The sequence below is a fragment of the Pipra filicauda genome, unplaced genomic scaffold, assembly GCF_003945595.2.
Source record: "Pipra filicauda isolate LSUMZ 115617 unplaced genomic scaffold, ASM394559v2 scaffold41_size5083284_pilon, whole genome shotgun sequence".
Lineage (NCBI taxonomy): Eukaryota > Metazoa > Chordata > Aves > Passeriformes > Pipridae > Pipra > Pipra filicauda.
The window spans coordinates 4,205,827-4,224,361 of NW_024104554.1; the positions used below are offsets into that span (position 1 = coordinate 4,205,827).

Below are 18,535 nucleotides of genomic sequence, written 5' to 3' on the forward strand. Positions count from 1 at the left end.
CAATGGAGGGGGTCCTTTCTTTGCCATAGTCTATTGCATGCTTATGTGACCGCAGCTCTCTGTGCTCTCCACAGGAAAATAAATTAAAATAAAAGGCAAATCAGTGCATTCCCAGATGTTCCCTTCTTTACAGGAAATAAGTGGAAAAAAAAAAAAGAAGAAAAAAAGTGAAGTAGAGAAAAATGCCCCAAAAGCTGCAGAAAGAGGTGAGCACAGACTGCAGACTGCTCCCCCCAGCCTGCCTTCACTGCCCTAGTTCTGCAGAAGGGTGAGGGGGCTCTGTGTGTTTTGGAGTCATGCCAGAGGGCAGCTGCGCTTCACTGACACACTCTTCTTCAGACACCTCAAATATTCTAGTAGATATTCAACCAGAAGTGAATGCTGCTTCAAGCAGCAGTAATTCCCATAGAGCCTTCTCAGAGGTTTTTGCTGCATCTACTGGCAGCATCACTGCAGAGAAGAAAGAGGTACCCGAGCTTATTGCAGACAGGCTGGTACCCACAAGAGTCTTCTGGGAGACATGCAGCTAATACGAGGAGCTGTAGTAACCCAGAGCTTGATAAGAGTGAATGTCCAGTACCCGTGTAGTCCCTTACGCCTTCATGCCACAATTAACAGTAAAAAAGAATTGGATAACAGGAACCTTGCATAGTTCCTTCTACCCTCTTACCCACATTTCCTGGATTTTTTACATCGTAAAGAAATAGGCAAGATTTTATTATTGTTCTGTGAGAAAATTATGCCATGAGAAGAATTATAGTAACATTTTGATAATTGTCTAATTTGTTTGACAAAATTTAATAGGCACAAGCATCCTTTCACTAAGAATATAATACTAATCTTAGGAAACTATAGGAAAGTTGTTTTTTTTCCTTGATTTCTTTTTTTTCGGCTGGAATACTTACTTCTAATAATTCTGGCTTCTTATTACATTTGCCTGGTGTTTCGTAAACAGACAAAATTCTCAATCAGTTTTATCTGATTAAGGACTTTAGGGTTGAGACTGTGGTCAGTAAGAAAGCTAACACTTGTAATGTATGTGTACTTAAAATGCCGTTTCTCATATATTACAAAAAAAACCATTTTAGAATTAGAGTGGACTTTTTCATGCACTGTAAAATAATCCCTGAAGAGAGTGAAGTGTGAGAATAAGAACTATGCCCTACTCCTGATGACATTGACAGACTCTTCCTTCTTCCTGCAACACACCCAGGAGGAGCCATACCATTTGTTTTGTACCACTGCTGTTCAGCAAATATCAAAACAAAAAGAAAAAAAAAATCCACTCAAAAAGCTAAGGATGCCTATAATGTCTTCTGTGGATCAATTCACCCATACTATAGCAAATGCACACTCGTCCTTCTCAGAAAATACATGAATAAATGTTACTCTTTAAAATGGATAAAGCACACGAAGCACCATCTGTCAATCTTCAGAACAAAACAACGACACACACACTCACTCCCCCCGCCAATGGACTGCTAGAAGGGCTGCAGTTCGGAGGCACTGTTGCCTCTAGATTGGTGTCCAGCGATGGCATCCTTACCTTCGGTGGGAATTCCTGTTGCTATTTACGTGGCCCCGGCCTGTGCAGCCTGGTGTAGGACACTTAAGAACATTTTCATGCATGGCAAGAACTTGACAAGGAGAGTAAGAGAAAACAGCAGAGTATGAAAACAAGAAAAAAAAATCAAATCCCAGTATATATGAAACCATTTTAAAACAAAGTAGGATTCATTAACAACCAGCATTCCTCAAAATACACGTGACACACATAGCCAATAAAGCCTGATGAGGGAAGTAAGTATTGTGACCCTATGCTTATTAACACAGGGCAACAGTGAAAGTTATGGAAGTTACAGAACCTATAAACAAACACATCTCTGGTGCAGCAGTGAAGCAGAAGACACCCAACATCTTCTTTGAACAAAACTACTGAGCAAAGATCAACTCAACAGTAAAGGGTGAGCTAGCAACTGTACAATACAAAATTAAAGAGTAGAAAAATTCTTTCAGGAAATGTATGTGTTTATAATACATAGCTTTATAAACACAGTATCAAACTCAAGAGCTGAAAATCTGCTCTCAAGTTATACTGCTAGAACACTGAATTATTTGAAACACACCTCAGTACAACCCTGAACAGAATTTAACCCTAACTATAAGGCAGCCCAATTGAGCTGGGGGCCAGTTCTGCCCACTTCCACATAGATATATTGCTCATATCTATATGATGAGCAGAATGGTTCCTTTACTTTTTTGCTTGTATTTTCTACAAATGTGAAAATTGTAATGGGTAGATTTTTTTTTTTTTTTAATACTAAGAACCAAAAAATAAGCACTTAAAAATTGAGGGATGGCAGAAAAAAAAAAAAGTGAAAAAGAAATAAGTGGTACAAGCTTAAGCAAGTAAACCGATTTACATCTGCATCCACTGCAAGCTGGATGGAAAACTTACTCCAAGTCTCCTCAGAGCAGTCTCCTCCAAGACTTACTCCAAGTCTCCTCCTCTAAATCATAAAGCTCATGCAATGAAGTGCCAAATTATCAAGAACTTTTTGGGAATACTGAAGAGTTTTTTTATGACATGAGACATATCTGAATTCACGTCTTGAAGCTGGATGACAGTAAATCACTCGATGGAAAAAGGCCATCCAGCCCTTGCAAAGTTCTAGTTTTCTCACACAAGAAGTTAGTCTGGAAGCCTGTATTTAGTTCTCACTCGAAAAAAATCTAAGAAAATCAGTAGACACTTTGACTGAGTTAAGAACTGAATAAAAGCTGTTCAGAGACTTGAGAATTAAACCATATCTACTCATTAAAAGATAACCATCATCATCATCATCATCACCCCAGCATTAGTGTCCTAAAATGTGTAATAGATTCAAAAGCTTTACTCTGAAATTTCTACCATTTAAAGCTGTTCTTGAAACATGCTTCACAAGGCCAACATCACAGGAAAAAAAAAGATGAGCTCACCTTTTTCATTTTAGTAGGTACAAGAGCATGCAAACAGTTTAAAGCTATATTCTTCTTTGATTTACAAATCTTCTAAAGAGTTTTCTATTTACCATTTGTAAAACTGATAGAACTTTGAGCAACCAAATAAATATTTGTGTTTCAGAAAATTATGGGGTCTTGGAAAGCAGATAAATTACTCTATTTGTTATACTGTATTCAGAGACCAACCAAACTACAGCAGAGTTTCCTAAAGCACTTCCTCATCACTGTACTTCTGGAAGAAGCCACTGTACCATGAAAGAGGAGACTTGCTACATCTGCCACTCTTGCAGTCCTAATCTACCTCTGGTTTCCTGTCCATCAGAATCTACTCTACTTTGGAAACTGGGGACCATTTTAGTCCTGACTGTCTTTATAACATTTCCTTAAGGCTGTTGGAAATTCACTGAGGTTAAGACTATAAGTGCTGATGGACAGTGAGGATTCTAGGTCCATATGTTTCAATGGAATAACTCCATTTTAAAACTGGTGTGAAAGAGAACTGATCTTAGCTAGACACTTTCCTGATGTAAACCAGCATAGAGTAATTAGTTTCAACAATTGCTGATTGCTGATTCCACCAGCCAAGGAGGTGATTTCCAGAAACAGAGCCCTCTGCCTTCAGGATAATGTCCCTGAGCTCATATGGGTGAACACCCTATGCAAAGAATTTTCTGCCATGGCAGGAAGCTCCACCCATGTGAATGACAAGGGATGTTTGCTCAAAATCCTGAGTTCTGTAACTAAGTAAACAGCCAAATTACTATTTTTTATATGCAGTAGTTTAATATAAATTATGTTTCAGACACAACAGTAACAAAGGAAAGGGGTTGCAAGTTTTCCAGGAACAATTATTCCTGCACAAGACAATAAGGACAGTTGATGTGACATTAGCACGCAGAAGTAAAAGCAGTGCACATCTTTGGGAAACCTTTTTCTCTGTTGACTGAATACATTGTTTTAAAAATAACCTAGAATTCTTAAAATCAAAGAATACAGCTTTAAAAGTTGTTCTTTTAGTGTAAAGTTAGTAGAGAATGGAAATGATGGAATAAAGAAAAAAGTATAACACAGAACAGTTGACTAAGTTGAGACAAACCATATTGAAAAATGAAATTAATTTTTTAAATAAAAGGTTTAAAAAGCATGCTAGAAAAGTTTTTGTAGTTTTATCCCCACTTTCCATGAAAGAATGTGAACTTACTTTCTGGAGGGACCCTATCTTTGTGTGGGCATCCTGACAAACTGCGGTGATGGGGGTAAAGCCCCGTTACATGGCCAGTTCCATCACACCCAGGGGTAGGACATTTGCTCTCTTTCTTTTCTGTTCTTGAGGGATCTATAATTTACAACAAATGTGTCAAGTGAATGAGGCTTTTCACATTTCTGTAAGAAGGTTCATTTAATCACGTCATTTACTCGTTGGTAAATGTTATGAAAACTACAAGGAAAAAAAACCTCTACTTCTTATCACAGTTCTGTCACTTTTAACCTGTTATCTTCTTTTCAGACTTCAGGCTCCTATGATCACAGCAATATCCATTCACAGTGATTGAAAAATGACCTTTTTATAACAAAGCCATACCATGTCAATCAATGTTCTGCTGGCAAGCATTAGCTCAAGGGTGTAAGGTCATTTGGAAACTGTTTCGTTGGAGTTTCCCTTCTTTACATTCTTATTTGCCTCATGTATTAAGGTCTGCAAATGTACTGTCATAGCAGTTCAATGTCATGAGAGTAGCAAACCCAACTCTTCAGCATAACAATTCCACGATTCAGCACACATAAATCCCTTTTCCAAGGCTCAATGAGGAAACAATTCTTGTTCTCTTTAATTTCCTCATGAAGTGGTAAAATTAGGTAAAATTTCCTTTTTCTTCAATAAATTATGGTGGAGTAAACATTGAAGACAGAATTACTGGAAGTATCATTTGCTGCGTAATCTGGGCTATTACAAACATTCAAATGCGACATCTGAATATTCATATGCTAAAAAGGTTAATGATCTTTTAGAATGTTGTTGGATCTTCTGACTACAAATCAATGAGAAGTTTAACTAGACATTTTTTCAACAAAATAAAGTTTTCTGCCAATAATGCAGTGGAATGCTGGTGAGATTAATCCTGAACTAGGATGTTCTCGAATAACTTCATCAGTTTATCTCCTTTAACAGAACATTTGTAAAATAACAACCCTACCCTTCCAGCCAACCACGATACAAATTACATGTTATCTTCTTGACCACAGTTGCCACATTTTGGAGATGATTGCTGATTTTCACATTAGTATTAAAGGAATAAAATTCAGGATCCTCAAACTGCTACTATTCTGGCTTAAGATCAACCAACATCATTTTTAGTCCATCCTTCCTTTCAATACCCAATGTAAGCTGTCCTCATTTAATTATTTTATGTTGCTCTTTTCTGTTTCAGTATTTATGCTTTCATCTCCAGAAAATAAGATTTTGCTACTTGTTATCCAGTAAGCCTTTCTTATGTTAAATTCCATCCCAGATTCAACAAACAGAACCCTCAGTATCATCAGTGGGAATTTCAGTACTTGCAGAACATCACATACAACCCATTCTTTTCATCATGAATCAATACAATCCGGAGTTCACATTCTGTTGTGGACTTATCTTTCCCTGATTTCCCTCTGGTAGCTTTTATACATACTTTTACTTTTCATGTTCTTCCAAAACACCTTCATTTTAGAGAAATTCTTTAGCTCATTGTAATGACCCTTCATGTCTTAAATCCATTCTTAAATTTTAATGTGATACTTAAATCTTGTCTTTTGCAAAGGGAATCCCTAATTATCAAAATTTTATTTCACTTAACTAGCATGTTGACTGTAGAACACACTTCTTTGTTTCATGTTTTTTAATGACAAATGCACATACGAATCTCTCTCCAATGTGCTATACAATTATCACAACACTTCTGGAAACACCATAATCTTATACCTCAGGAAACTGAAGCAAAGAGATAGAGAAGTTACACCCAAGGCCACAGAAGGAGCAAATGTCAGAGAAGGGATTTGAATTCCTGCCAGATAGGCCTGTGCTGAGACCACTAGAACAGCAAGCCCACAGCTACATACATACACAACTCTAAGCAACTCATCAAGTCAAGTACTTTGGGATGTGTAAAAGTATTAGATAAGTGAACAGGTAATGTAAATGAAATATAAATTATGTAAATATAACAATATTCAAGGACTGCAAAAATGTAGATGATTAATAGACCATAATGGCTTTTTAGAGACTTTAGACTAGAGAAACTTTAGCTACTCCACATTGTCAGAACCAACGAAGGTATTGTAATTTAGAGCAGCTGAGGATCTGGACACATCCTACAGTGTGAAGCAAATGCTCCTCTGTATTCAAGTCTATGCTATAAAGTTATAGCATATATCAGATCCTTAAGAGCCTTTATGGTCTAATGAGTCAGAAAAGATGCTGTATACTACTCTTAATGATTTCAAAACTTGCATAAAATTGCACTTGCACAATTTCCCATTGCTTTTAATGGAAGACATTTGAGTAAACTTTTCACAACTTTATACAAAACACTGGATACTGTTTTGTAAATCCTCTTCTGCTATTTGGGAGAAATATTGCAGTTATTTAACTCTGTAACCTTTCCTCACTCCTTGCCACAATGGAAATATTCCCTGAGTGAAGGTTGCCAGAGGACTTTAAAAGGTTTTAAAATTCATAAATTTCAGAAGAAAGCCTGTTTAGAAAGCTTTAAATGGCAGGGGGGAAATGGTTAGTGGTCCCTTAACAGTTGTTTCAGTGATCTTTGAAAGCAGAACTCCAGAAACCAAGAGGTAGTTCTCACTGCAAACCTGTGTACCCAAAAAGTTTCCACTTAACCATATCATACATCTCTGTAGGTATTTCTTCCAGGAGTATTTGGAAGATAATGTGTGAGTGGAGAACAAAGCAATTGTCTTACTTAAAGTTTCCTCTCTCAATAACTACCAGAATGTTTCCTTGCTTTTTTAAAGTAAGGGAATATTTTTTTTTCTTCCTTTATTAAAAAGGTGAAGAATGATCCACTTCACAAAGTTTCTTTGTCCAAACTCCTACAGTATTTAGTCCCTGTTTGAGGTTTGGACCTGTTATCAATTCAGCCTGCAGCTCCCAAGGAATAAGATGGTTCAAAGAAGCTCTAGAATTTACTAAAATAGGAAGTCCATACACTTTTTTAATGTCAGAAAATATATAGACTTTTTGGAGACAGCAGGTCTATATGCATACATGTTTTCAGTCATATATAGACTGGAAGGGCTGGACACTACCAGTTAAAAAGGTCTTCAAAAATTAATATTGGTTTGCCACATTTTCTGTGGTTTTATCAAAAACATATACTCAAAGGGAAATACATCTATAAAAGGTCATATGTGAACAACGTTTAATACAACATCCACATGGTTATGCAGTAATACACTAACTAAATAAAGTTGCCTTCCCCAAATAACCGAAGTTACTACAGCATACACTGGATCATATATTTGTGGTTAGAACAAAAAAATACTTCACTCAAATACATTGCAGCAGTGTTTGACATCAGAAATTTACATGCTTTTCTAAATGACTGATCATTACTGTTCTTTAAGGCTTTTAAAAAATGATCAAAACCTTTCTTGGATCAAGATGTTGTCTGCCTACATGAATGTCACAAGCAGATCACTTTTTCAAAAACAGGGATTTATAAAAAGGAGAAAAATGCCCACCATCTCAATTATAGAAAAGAAACCAAATATTTTTACAACAAATATAAGATGAACCCAGTCCCTGCTTAGCATCTCCCAAGAAATACCACGTCCTTAACTTCCACTAAAGTCAATGGGAATCAGGGTGTTCAATGAATCTCAGGAGGTATTGAACACTTAATACAACACAGCCCTACGTGTACAGATGTAGACACGTTAAAGAGAGGTGTCATAATATAAATACATCATCACCATGATAATCCTGCAAATTAAAATGCATTCTAAAGGTAACCTTTAGTCTGTTCTTTTTTCCTTTTTTTTTTTCTTTTTGTATTGAATTATGGTCAAGGCAGCACCTTAACTGTTTCCACAATGGAATGAAACCAGTGAAGTGGAATGCACATAAGAAAGAAATTGCTATTGATCTCAGCCCAGGCCACACCATGCCTTGCATAGCAAATGGTTTCCATTACCTTACTATCTTAAGATAATTAATGTGCAGTCACTGCCCCTATCTTATGTTATCGGTCATTTTGATACTGTTCAATTTCTATCAGGCAATTCTACATTTTAGATGGGAGAGGCTTCATCAATAACTGTCATTTGATGATAATTTTATAAGTCATGATGCCACCTACCCAATCCAATCTGTAATATATGCATTTCATAGCTGATTGACTACCTGCTACATAACCCCTCTCTCCAACACAATTCCCTTGTTTTTTAATTATTACTATAAAATATATTAAAAACTTGAGAAAAATCTTTGCCTCTTTCAACATGATCTCTTATTTGGTTTGTTTCCCTGAGAAGTTACTTTTTTAATTTAGCCACTGATATACTATACATATTTCTAGCACTGCAGAATGAATACTTTCATTTTATAATCATAGCATGATGTTATTTTACAAACATGTCATACTACAATTTTAATAAAGTTCCCATTATGTGGAATTAATAATTTCATTTCAGAAATCTATGCAAAAACTTAACATGTTAGCTTACACTTTCTCATGACATAACATACGGTATATAGAAATATTACCTTTACCATAATATGGCTTTTTGACATGGCCGTCACTGGGTTTAGGCTTCCTGTCATCTCCAGAAAGGTGTCTTGGAGACTGTTCCTCATATGATCTCATATTATCCCTCCTTCCAGCTTCCACTGCCATTTTTTCTCTCATGGCTTTTGCTCTCTCAGTTTCCAAAGCAATTGCTTTCTCAAGCAGGGTTAAGTTACCTTTTGTCATATCAAACACTTCTTCAGACCTATCTGAAGTAATAGAGGTGGTATCATCGTCTCTTTCATGACAACCATCCTCCTTGGCACAGCTAGAAAAAGTCCTAGATCTGGGGCTCAACTGTTCTTCAAGCCTCATTAGGTTCATCATATCAGAGTAATTCCGGTCTGGTGTTCTTCCTTGGAAGTCATCTTCTTGCCTGACATGCTGACGAGTGTTCATGTTTTGCTGTTGATTTCTTTCCTGTGGGTTTGTCTCACTGAGTTTCCTAGCCAGATCAAAACACTGGTTCCTTAAGCACTCCAAACTGCTGAGACACACCTCTTCGTCACTCTCCTCCACTATTTTTTCTGTAAGTCCATTGTTCACAGGCTTCCCTAGCATTACAAAGTTCATATTCCTATTATCTTGCTGTGAAGTATTGTCTGCATAATTTCTGTCATTAATGTTTTCTGAGAGCACTACACCATGTCCTTGTGCTAACAATTTAAGGGAGTCCACTGTTTCCCTAACAACATCACTGTCTAAATCTAAACTCAGCTCACTTTTCCGACCGATATTTTCATTTTTGTCACTATCATCTTCCAGACTATTAGATGTATTGCTGTTCATTTCTGATTCTGTCCTGGCTCTGTATGCTGCATCCTCTGCAATTTTGCCAAGATTTAACAAAGACTTGGCCACCAGTTCATCGTAATTATCATACTCATCATTATTGTTATCGTCTTTTTCTGTGTCTTGCATTATTCGAGTATTGTGACAATTCATTTGATGGTCTTCTGCATAAAAAATAGAAACAAAGAAAGAAACAAAGAAAGAAAGAAAAAGGAAAAGAAAAGAAAAAAGTGGCTACAATTGGAACTGTTGTTGCAAACGCACGGACAGAAAACAAACTGCATGTCAAATATTGTTAATCAAACAGCAATTCTATAACACTATGGCTGGCCCATGTGAACTGAATTTCTCTATAGTCCATAAGGCTATTTTTGTTTATTTTCTATTCACATGAATTTCTTTCACAGAACCGATAAGAAATAAGCAATCAAAATGCTAATTACTACTACTGCTAAATATTACGGCATAAATACTTATGTTTCTCCTTTGCTTTTATATTTACAGTTTTATGGGGCTTATTACAATCACAATATTCATATGACATAATCGCCTATGTTTTCAACTTTTCTCACTCCTGTATTTCCTATAAATATGGTAGATGGCAAAGGAGTGAGTACTACTGGATTTATTCTCTTACTGATGAACACCATTCACCAAAAGAGAAAGAAATACACCAAGCAGGAAAATGTACCTTTTTTAGCACCATACACACCATTAATGCTAGATGACCAGTAACTACACACAAAGATTAAAATGGCATTTTACTTGGTGGATCATCAGTAGAAATCAAAATCTTTCAGTTCAACTGTGAAGAAGTAAGAATTTTAAAAGAGCTGTTACATGAAAGGAAGATAGAAGCAATTATATGCACAATATAATTTGAAGTAAATATGCTAGCCCAAATTATATGGCCATAATATACGTATGATAGGGCTGTTATCTACTATCTTGTGTACTGTAAAAAAATGGTGCAGAGTTACCACATTTTACTCAGCTTTGTTTTAGTAACTGTTGAATAACAGAGGGATAGCTTAATAAGATGGAGCCAATGTGAAGCCCTGAGGGTGAGATTCATCTCACCTAACTTTAGACATGAGCAAGACAGGCATCTATATCTGAGTAAGCTATTTCACATTCCCGTCCTTAGTCAGTAAGAGAAGCAGACACTTGAAGGACAGGTCCACCTGATCTGGTTAAGATTATCTTCTTGAGAATAAAACTAATAACCACTAAAAGTGCCTGCTTCTCTTCATTGACAACAAAGGGACTCAGACTAGATGTCTACCTTAAAGATATCCAGATTCGGTCAGATGAATATCATCCAGAGAGCATTTTCTGGTATCTCATGTTCACTCAGAAGTTATGTCATTCTTAGACCCATTCTTAAAACAAATATACATGCATGGTTACTTACTAATGAACGTCCCATAAGTTATACTTTGATAATCGGCTACCCAAGCAATATTTTAACATTTTGCATCACAACTGGAAAAGAAAGATCCTAAATCTGTCATTACAGTGACATGCTAGGCCAGTTTTTCAGCTGGTGCAAACTGAAAGAAATCATCAGAGCTGGGACAATTAACACCTGCTCAGGAGCTAGTCCATCAACTTCTGATAGCTTCTTTTCAGCTTAGATGTATTTTCAACACTGGTACACCTAAACATGTAGCATTTTCTAAAGTGTGACTCTTATGTTTCAGGTTAAACAAACTAAGGTGGGAAATCTCAGGTAGTAGGTGGCTTGTACACTAACATTTTGATAATAGGAAATAATGTTTGATAAAAATAATTGTAAGCCAGTGGACAAGATGATAAATCAGAGTTTTAAATACAAAGCTCAACAGCACAATAATTAATATTTCAGCCACAAGATAGTATTCCTTCTACACAGTGGTTAGGGATCCTGGGATGATAGTAGGCTGTAGTTAAGCAGCAGAACTGGTTGATGACTAGGCTATGTCTAGAGAAAAAAATATTCTAATGGTAAAATATTATACCATATCTATTATCTACTTGAATACAGAGGAAAAATAATTAATAGGGAAGATTGTATGGCAATTTTTACATTACAAGATATTCCAAGTCAATAGTGGGTTATCTATTTATCATAAGATGTGGTCTTATTTTCTTTTCTGTGTTTCTCAAGATCATAATAATTTACATTTATGTTTCAGTACCACAAAAATTAAGTATAACAGAGTATCAGATTTTCAGTGTAAAAGTAAGGATTGCCCTTTACACTTCCTATTTGAAAAATGACCATTTTGAATAACTGCACAGAAGGCGGCAATGAAGGACTACTGGATAATTAATTTGCGCTATTTGTAAAGCAAAAGTTTTAATACACTAATAATAACTTCTAAAGTGAAATGTACAGACAAATCCCACAGTAATTTAAATAATAAGGATAAAACCTGATGCCAAGAAGATAATTCAGTAGAAACTGCTGCTTTTGTGGGGTGTTTCTTGTAACTACACCTGATGGGCGGTCAGGAGTAGCAAAAGAAACACCAAAGTAATCAAAGAAGCAGCAAACTATAGGTCCAAAATTGCCAGTGCCTTCAACTTTAGGACGAGGTATCTACTAACACTGGTGAAATCAGTCCAAATCTAGCTCTAACATAATGCTGAATACAGAGTAGAAAAAACCCATATTTGCTCAAGTCATCCTGAGAACTGCTTAGGTATGTAGTGACTATTCCAGGCCAGTTTTTGAACTGTGCAAAGTTTCAGGGATTTTTTCTTTTAAAAGGGAGTTTATGTTTGGTTTTACATGAATAGAGTCACATAAATGATCACCAATGGGAGGAATATGTTATACTTTGCCTCCACAAATGAAAAGTCAAAATATGAATCATGTACTGTATGAGAGAAGACATCTAAATTCCTTTTGAGTAGGGAAGCTGAGTGAAAGCTGTAACTATAGTATTTTTTATTCCAGTGTTTAGTTGTATCCTTTTCAGTAAGTGGCAGAGGAGAAGAAAGTGTAAAGCATTAATCCCAGATGAGAGAGGCGGGAAAACAAAATATTTAAATTGAGTTTCACTTCTCCTCTTTTAATTTTTGGCCTTTTCTTGCATCCCCTCTCTTTAACAACTATTTTGCTCATGTTTCTTATCTCCATGCAACAGTTAATTTTCTGAGCTTACTCTGGTGAGGCACCTGCATCACCTGTTTATTAAAATGAAATTTTAAATACTCAATCAGTTTGTGTATTAGTTAAGGGTCTCCTGGAAAGTACGTTAGATCAGCAGCTCTATGTGAGCCTATATGCCTTTTCTTTGATTCAGCTCTGTAAAATCTAATCTCTCTTTCATTTCACATTTCTGTGATTCCTAAGATTTAACCTTTAATTCAGTAACTACCTTTACACTGTGCTGTTTAATGGCTGTCTGTTAAATGACTGCAAAACGCATAGAACTAGAACACTTACTCCACCCCTTGTATAAATTTCGGAAACGGTGACACAAACTGAAGTTTTTTATTTGGTGAAGAGGCTGAGTTGTCTCACAAAGACACAAGTTAGCCAGTTTAGGTGAAGAACGCACAAAGCTGATATATCCTTTTTCTGTTAGCTTTAGGGTTGCATGGACACAGAATACACAACACAGTTTAAAGAGAATATCAGATTATTTTAGCTCTCATCCCCACAGTACCATGATAATTTAGATATTCTTTTTAATTTGTTCTTTTTAACTCCCAGTGGATATAACAAATGACAGGAGGAAATTATAGTGAAGAATAGTGTAGAATAGCTACAAAGAGCTGGAAGCCTTTAGCCATCTCAACAGAAGTGCACTTGTATTGCACTAAAAAAAGTGAATAATTTGATTTCTTTTTGCACCTTTCATCCAAGGATCTCAAAGCACTTTACAAACATTATTTTAAAAAGCCTCACAACACCCCTGTGAGGTAGGTATTTTAAACCCATTTTACAAATGGGAAATTGAAACACAGAGTTGAGTGACTCTTTCCATGTCATACCGGGAGTCATTGGAGAATAGGGACTATAGCCTCTACATCCTTGATTGTTTCCTCCTTTTGTTCCTATCACATCCATATTTAACCCATTTTTTGGCAGAAGAAATGACTTGCTGGTTTTAGTGTAGGGAGTCATGCAAAACAGCACTTCCCTTTTGAAAAGGAAAATATATAGCATTTAGACTGAGAGATTCTGCAGAGAGAGGCAATGATACTTCAGTAATAGCAGCTACATTACTACCAAAGACTTCAAAACAAGACTTTCCAGATCTGTTGTTTATGTATTAAATTACTCACTTTCTCTCAAGCACAGGAAAACACGATGGCTAAGAAGCTGCACCTATATGTGGTCACACAGGCTTCCTGCCCAGATGGATGGTTTCATTATCCAGGCAGTGTTGCCTGTTTTAAAAGACTTCACTGCTCTTGCCACTGCTACTTGTCAATTCCTAAGTGCTCAGCATACGATACTACTGCACCACCATTTTCCTCCCTTTGAGCTGTAATGTGAGGTGCATGCACACATCTCCACGTTACAATCTGTGATAACTGGTCTATGAGAAATATTTAGCATGACAACATTGGCACAAAAGAATCCCAAATCTTAGAAAGTCACAGCATCTTATAGGATGGGGGGTTGTATGTACATTGCCTTCTCCTCTGGGAAAATCTCATGAGTAAGGAAACTCAAGAGATGGAAAACTCAGTGAGCTCTCAACTTCTTCACTCCACACAGAAGAAATAGAGCACTTGTGTAACCCTCCGAGGACCTAAGCAAGGTCTCCTAAAAGTCTAAACAGTCCTACTAACATATGATTTGCATCAGAGCCCAAGCCTTTGAAAATGCCTATTTCAGGGACACACTGAACATTGAAGTTGACCTGTGCATGAAGAATCTTTTCTTCATCTCTGCAAAAGTTCCTGAAGTTCTTTTACTCTAACTGCTACAGGTAAAGTGACTAGTTTTTATACTACTTGATTCCTTTATGGACTTCATATAACTAATGAAAGGCAAAAGAAAAAGATAACTGTTCACTTAGTTACTTGATTCAGTCTAACTATTCCATTATATCTCATTTTTTTCCACTCATTCCCCTTAGCCTGCTACAGCTACTTACAATTGTTATAATAATAGGATTTACTGTTGACTCTCTTACTATAATGATAGTATTCAACTAATAACCAAAGCTCAAAGTAAAATAAATGAAGAGTAGAAGTCATTAAGCATGGCAAGGAAGTTCTGAGCTAAAGAACACAGCACATCACAGTAGGAGTCAGTATTATAAACTAATAGTGAGGACCACAGTGCAGCAAGCCCATACAGACTTTTAAATATACATAATTTTCTGGCTTACCATGTGTTTTCTTTCTTTTTTTCTGTTATATTTTGATCTTTGAATTTTCTATAGGTTCCACTTTTTATCTGGTTTTGCCTGCTCGAAAATTAAGTACTATTTTTTATTTTCTTTTTTTTTTTTTTACTTTCCCCTAAGGACCGAATGGGATCTTCATAAATCTGAATCTCTTTCCTGTTGTGAAGTGATTATTGACATATAAAAGCATTTCATCTTTTTCCTGCTTTTTGCTATTAAAATATATTTTAAACAGAATATTAATAAATTATTTTGGCATAAAAGCATTTTGAAAATCTAGTTTTCTGTAATCTTTTTCTTATGCCATCCATATGACCTATTATTATGCCTCTGCTTATGTCAAACCTGCATGAATAGCATCCTAATCTGCAAATATTCACATAAAGTATTGGTAGAATATGGATGTTCTTACCTGGGTTATTCCTATTAACATAAAGGGAGAGAGCATCAGTTAATCCACGCGAATGGGGATGCAGCGTACTTTTAAAATTTAGGTCATCTGTTATTCATCTACGTTTCCCACTCCAAATCCCGATGAGCTACCTGTATCAGTACAGTTTTGGAAAAGGATCTGAGGATATCTGACAGCTCCTCTGACAAGACCATGACTGATGTAATTTTGCTTCAAGTGTCAGACTGCAACAGCTTCTTAAAAATTATCAAGGTTCTGACTCAAGCCAATATGTTTAAGATTTTGTCATTTCACCACAAGGTGCAGCTTGCCTTTCTTTGATCTTAAGAGATTGTCACATTTCATCTACATTGCCATGGAATCATGAAGTAGCTGTAGCAGGAAGGGCCCTTGGAGGCTATCTGGTCCAACCCTTGCTCAAAGAATGTGCCAGTTTAGAGCAGATTATCAGGGTCCCATTCTGTCAGTCCAGCTTCGAATGTCTTCTAGGATGGAGATACCGCAGCATCTCTGGGAAATCTATTCCAGTGTTTGACCACCCTCACGGTGAAAAATTCATTCTTATTTCTAAACTGAATTTCTTTTTTTACAACTTGCATCTCTTGCATCTTATGCTGCACACTTACATCTTTTCTCCACCCTCCATGTAAGTAGCGCAAGACAAGCATAGTTCTCCCCTTACCCTTGTCTTCCTCAAGTGAACAAACTGTTTTTTCTCAGTGTCTCTGTACATCATGTGCTCCAGCTCTTTAATCATCTTGTTTGTTCACCACTGGACTCCAGTATTTCAAGATTTTCTTGTGCTGATGAGCCCAAAACTGGATCTATTGCTCCACATACAAAAGTGTAAGTGCTGCATAAAGGGGAATAATCACTTCCCGCAGACTTCTGGTTACTATCTCCAGTCTTTTCATCCTGATAGCTAAACATTATTTCAAAAAAGTCAAAAGCAATGAATTTGCTGAGGATTACCTTTTTTTCTCTACCACAGAGAAAGCAGAAAATACTTTTCAGTCAACTACAGGCATCCATTTAAGTAGAAAAGCTCCCTGGTTGGTATGGAGCCTGCTTGTTTAGTTTCCAGTTATCTGCAATATTTGGTATGAAGGTATATGTTTAGGTTCAAGAAGGAATCTGCTGGGATTATCTGTGAAAAGAAGTGGATATGCTGGGTTTGCAAGGGCAATACAATTTAGCCAGTCACTCCCATCTGGTCCACCCTTCTTTGAGAATCAGGTTCAGGCAGCCCTTAATTGTTTTAACCTGACTTCTTTCTGGGTAGATAATGAGATGGCTTTAGCTGATGACTGGTATTTATTTCATCCTACTTCTCCCCAGGAAATCTATATGAGGGAGGGGAGATACTGTCTCATAGCCTTATAATGATTCAATGGAGATTGGCAGTTTCTTGCTTTCTCTCAGGTTTCCACAGCTCAGCAGGGCAGCAGGGAATGAGGAAGCCAAACCTATTCTCCAGACACTGAGATCTAGCAGGGAGACAGCAGGAGAGTTGAGGACCAGCTGCACTGATGGCAGAACACCCACTCAGAGAGCTCTTGGTACAGAGTTTCTCATGGGGCTAATCCTAAGACTGCTCAGGCAACAGTGACCCATGCCTATACCCCACCCATGATCACTGCTTTACACAGATGCAGCCTGAAGAACACATTTTCAGTTCATAAAGTAACATTTTCCTTCCCACACACAAATCTCTAAGAAAGACAGGTTGGAAACTTTCAGTATAGAGATACATCATCTCTTTTTACTGGTTTCATTTCAGTTCATATCTCTGATTTAGTGTCAGATGTCCATATTGAACGTCTCCATATGAATTAAGACATCTAGACTCTGTTTACAGGGAATGGACAAAAACATGCATCCTGAGATATGATTTTTCATCCTAAAATAGGTATCTAAAGTAGATTGGCTGAATTATTCCCTAAAAGTGACTATTTCTCTTGACTGGTTATCAATTAAATTGATGAGATGAATCCTATCCCTACTGCTTTTACTCAAAACTCAAATTGATCCTTGATGAATTTCAATGTATGACACAGTAGGAACTACAAGGAGGAAGGAATGAGGGAGCTACCCAACAGGAACTATCGTTAGGTTGTGGGCAGAGACATGTTAGGAAAGGCTGGTGTGGATGAGATAGTATGGATGCTTTGGATGGGAGAGATGCTTATGATTGCATGATCTATATGGAGAAAATTATATCTTTTTGGATGTGTTTGATCTCCATTATAAGTTTAATTACTTTTTTATAGTTGTGTTTGATTATCAAAGGAAACCTGCTGGTGTTTTGATAATAATCTGACCTGACTAGCAGAAGGGACAGAGGCATACATCACTGTCATTCTAGAGGATGAGGGAATTGCTAAATATGGTACAGCTGAAATTTCTTCTCCCTGTCTCTCTTTCTATCCTCTCAATGAGTTCAGTGCTAAGGAATCTGTAAAGACAAAGACATCTATGTGCATGAGTGCCAGACTTTACTTCATCTGAAATGTAAAGCTTTTCATTAGGGTGTTTGTATTTTTATTTCTTATCCCCCCTATCCAGCTATTTCATCTACATTTGCCTCATTCCCCATCTTTTCATGACAGGGAAGGCTGATTAGTACTCCACAGAATAAGGAGAAACTAAATATAACAGATTCTTTGCCTCTTTGGTTATAGCCATTCTAGTATAAACTAATTAGGGACAGAACACCAGACCAAGCAGTGGTATGTAATTATTCATACTGCTATGCTCTTAGTGAGGCCTTGGCATGATTGTTAGTCGAGTGACTTAACACCTTTCCAGCAATGTTCAGACACACTGAAGTGGTGCCAGTTGGGGACCATTCCCAAGTTTGAATGTGGTAACCCTATCTTGGAAGGTAGAAGCTTAGCCGTATGCCCCCAAGTCATGCAACAGTTGAACTCAGCATGAAATGAGTGGACTGTGGTCTGTTTTATTCACTCACATAGATATGATCTGATTACTGTGAATGAAGAGACAAAAGCAGGAAAATCAGTAAGCTGGGATCAATGGAAAGTGCACTGTTAACTGCAGCCTCAAAAGGAATGAGTAAGGCAAATGTGAACCTACTCTTTTAACCACGTGGACTGAGTTTGCACAGCAAGGTTCTGATAGCAGGGTGGCTACAGGGGTGGCTTCTGTAAGAAGCTGCCAGAAGC

At 36.9% G+C, this 18,535-nt stretch overlaps 1 protein-coding gene across 13 annotated transcripts in view; it reads right to left on the reverse strand.

Moving 5' to 3' along the window:
* The window catches only part of MYT1L (myelin transcription factor 1 like), a 299,132-nt gene that overhangs the window by 70,069 nt on the left and 210,528 nt on the right, over nt 1-18,535 (reverse strand). For 7 of the 13 annotated variants that reach the window (XM_039385536.1, XM_039385537.1, XM_027726038.2 and 4 more), the window contains 3 exons: nt 8,768-9,745; nt 4,205-4,339; nt 1,547-1,637 (listed from right to left, as the gene is read on the reverse strand). In XM_039385536.1, coding sequence (XP_039241470.1) covers nt 1,547-1,637; nt 4,205-4,339; nt 8,768-9,745 — 1,204 coding nt within the window. The remainder of the gene's footprint in view (nt 1-1,546; nt 1,638-4,204; nt 4,340-8,767; nt 9,746-18,535) is intronic. The other 6 variants (XM_027726054.2, XM_027726047.2, XM_027726046.2 and 3 more) reach the window with 4 other exon arrangements.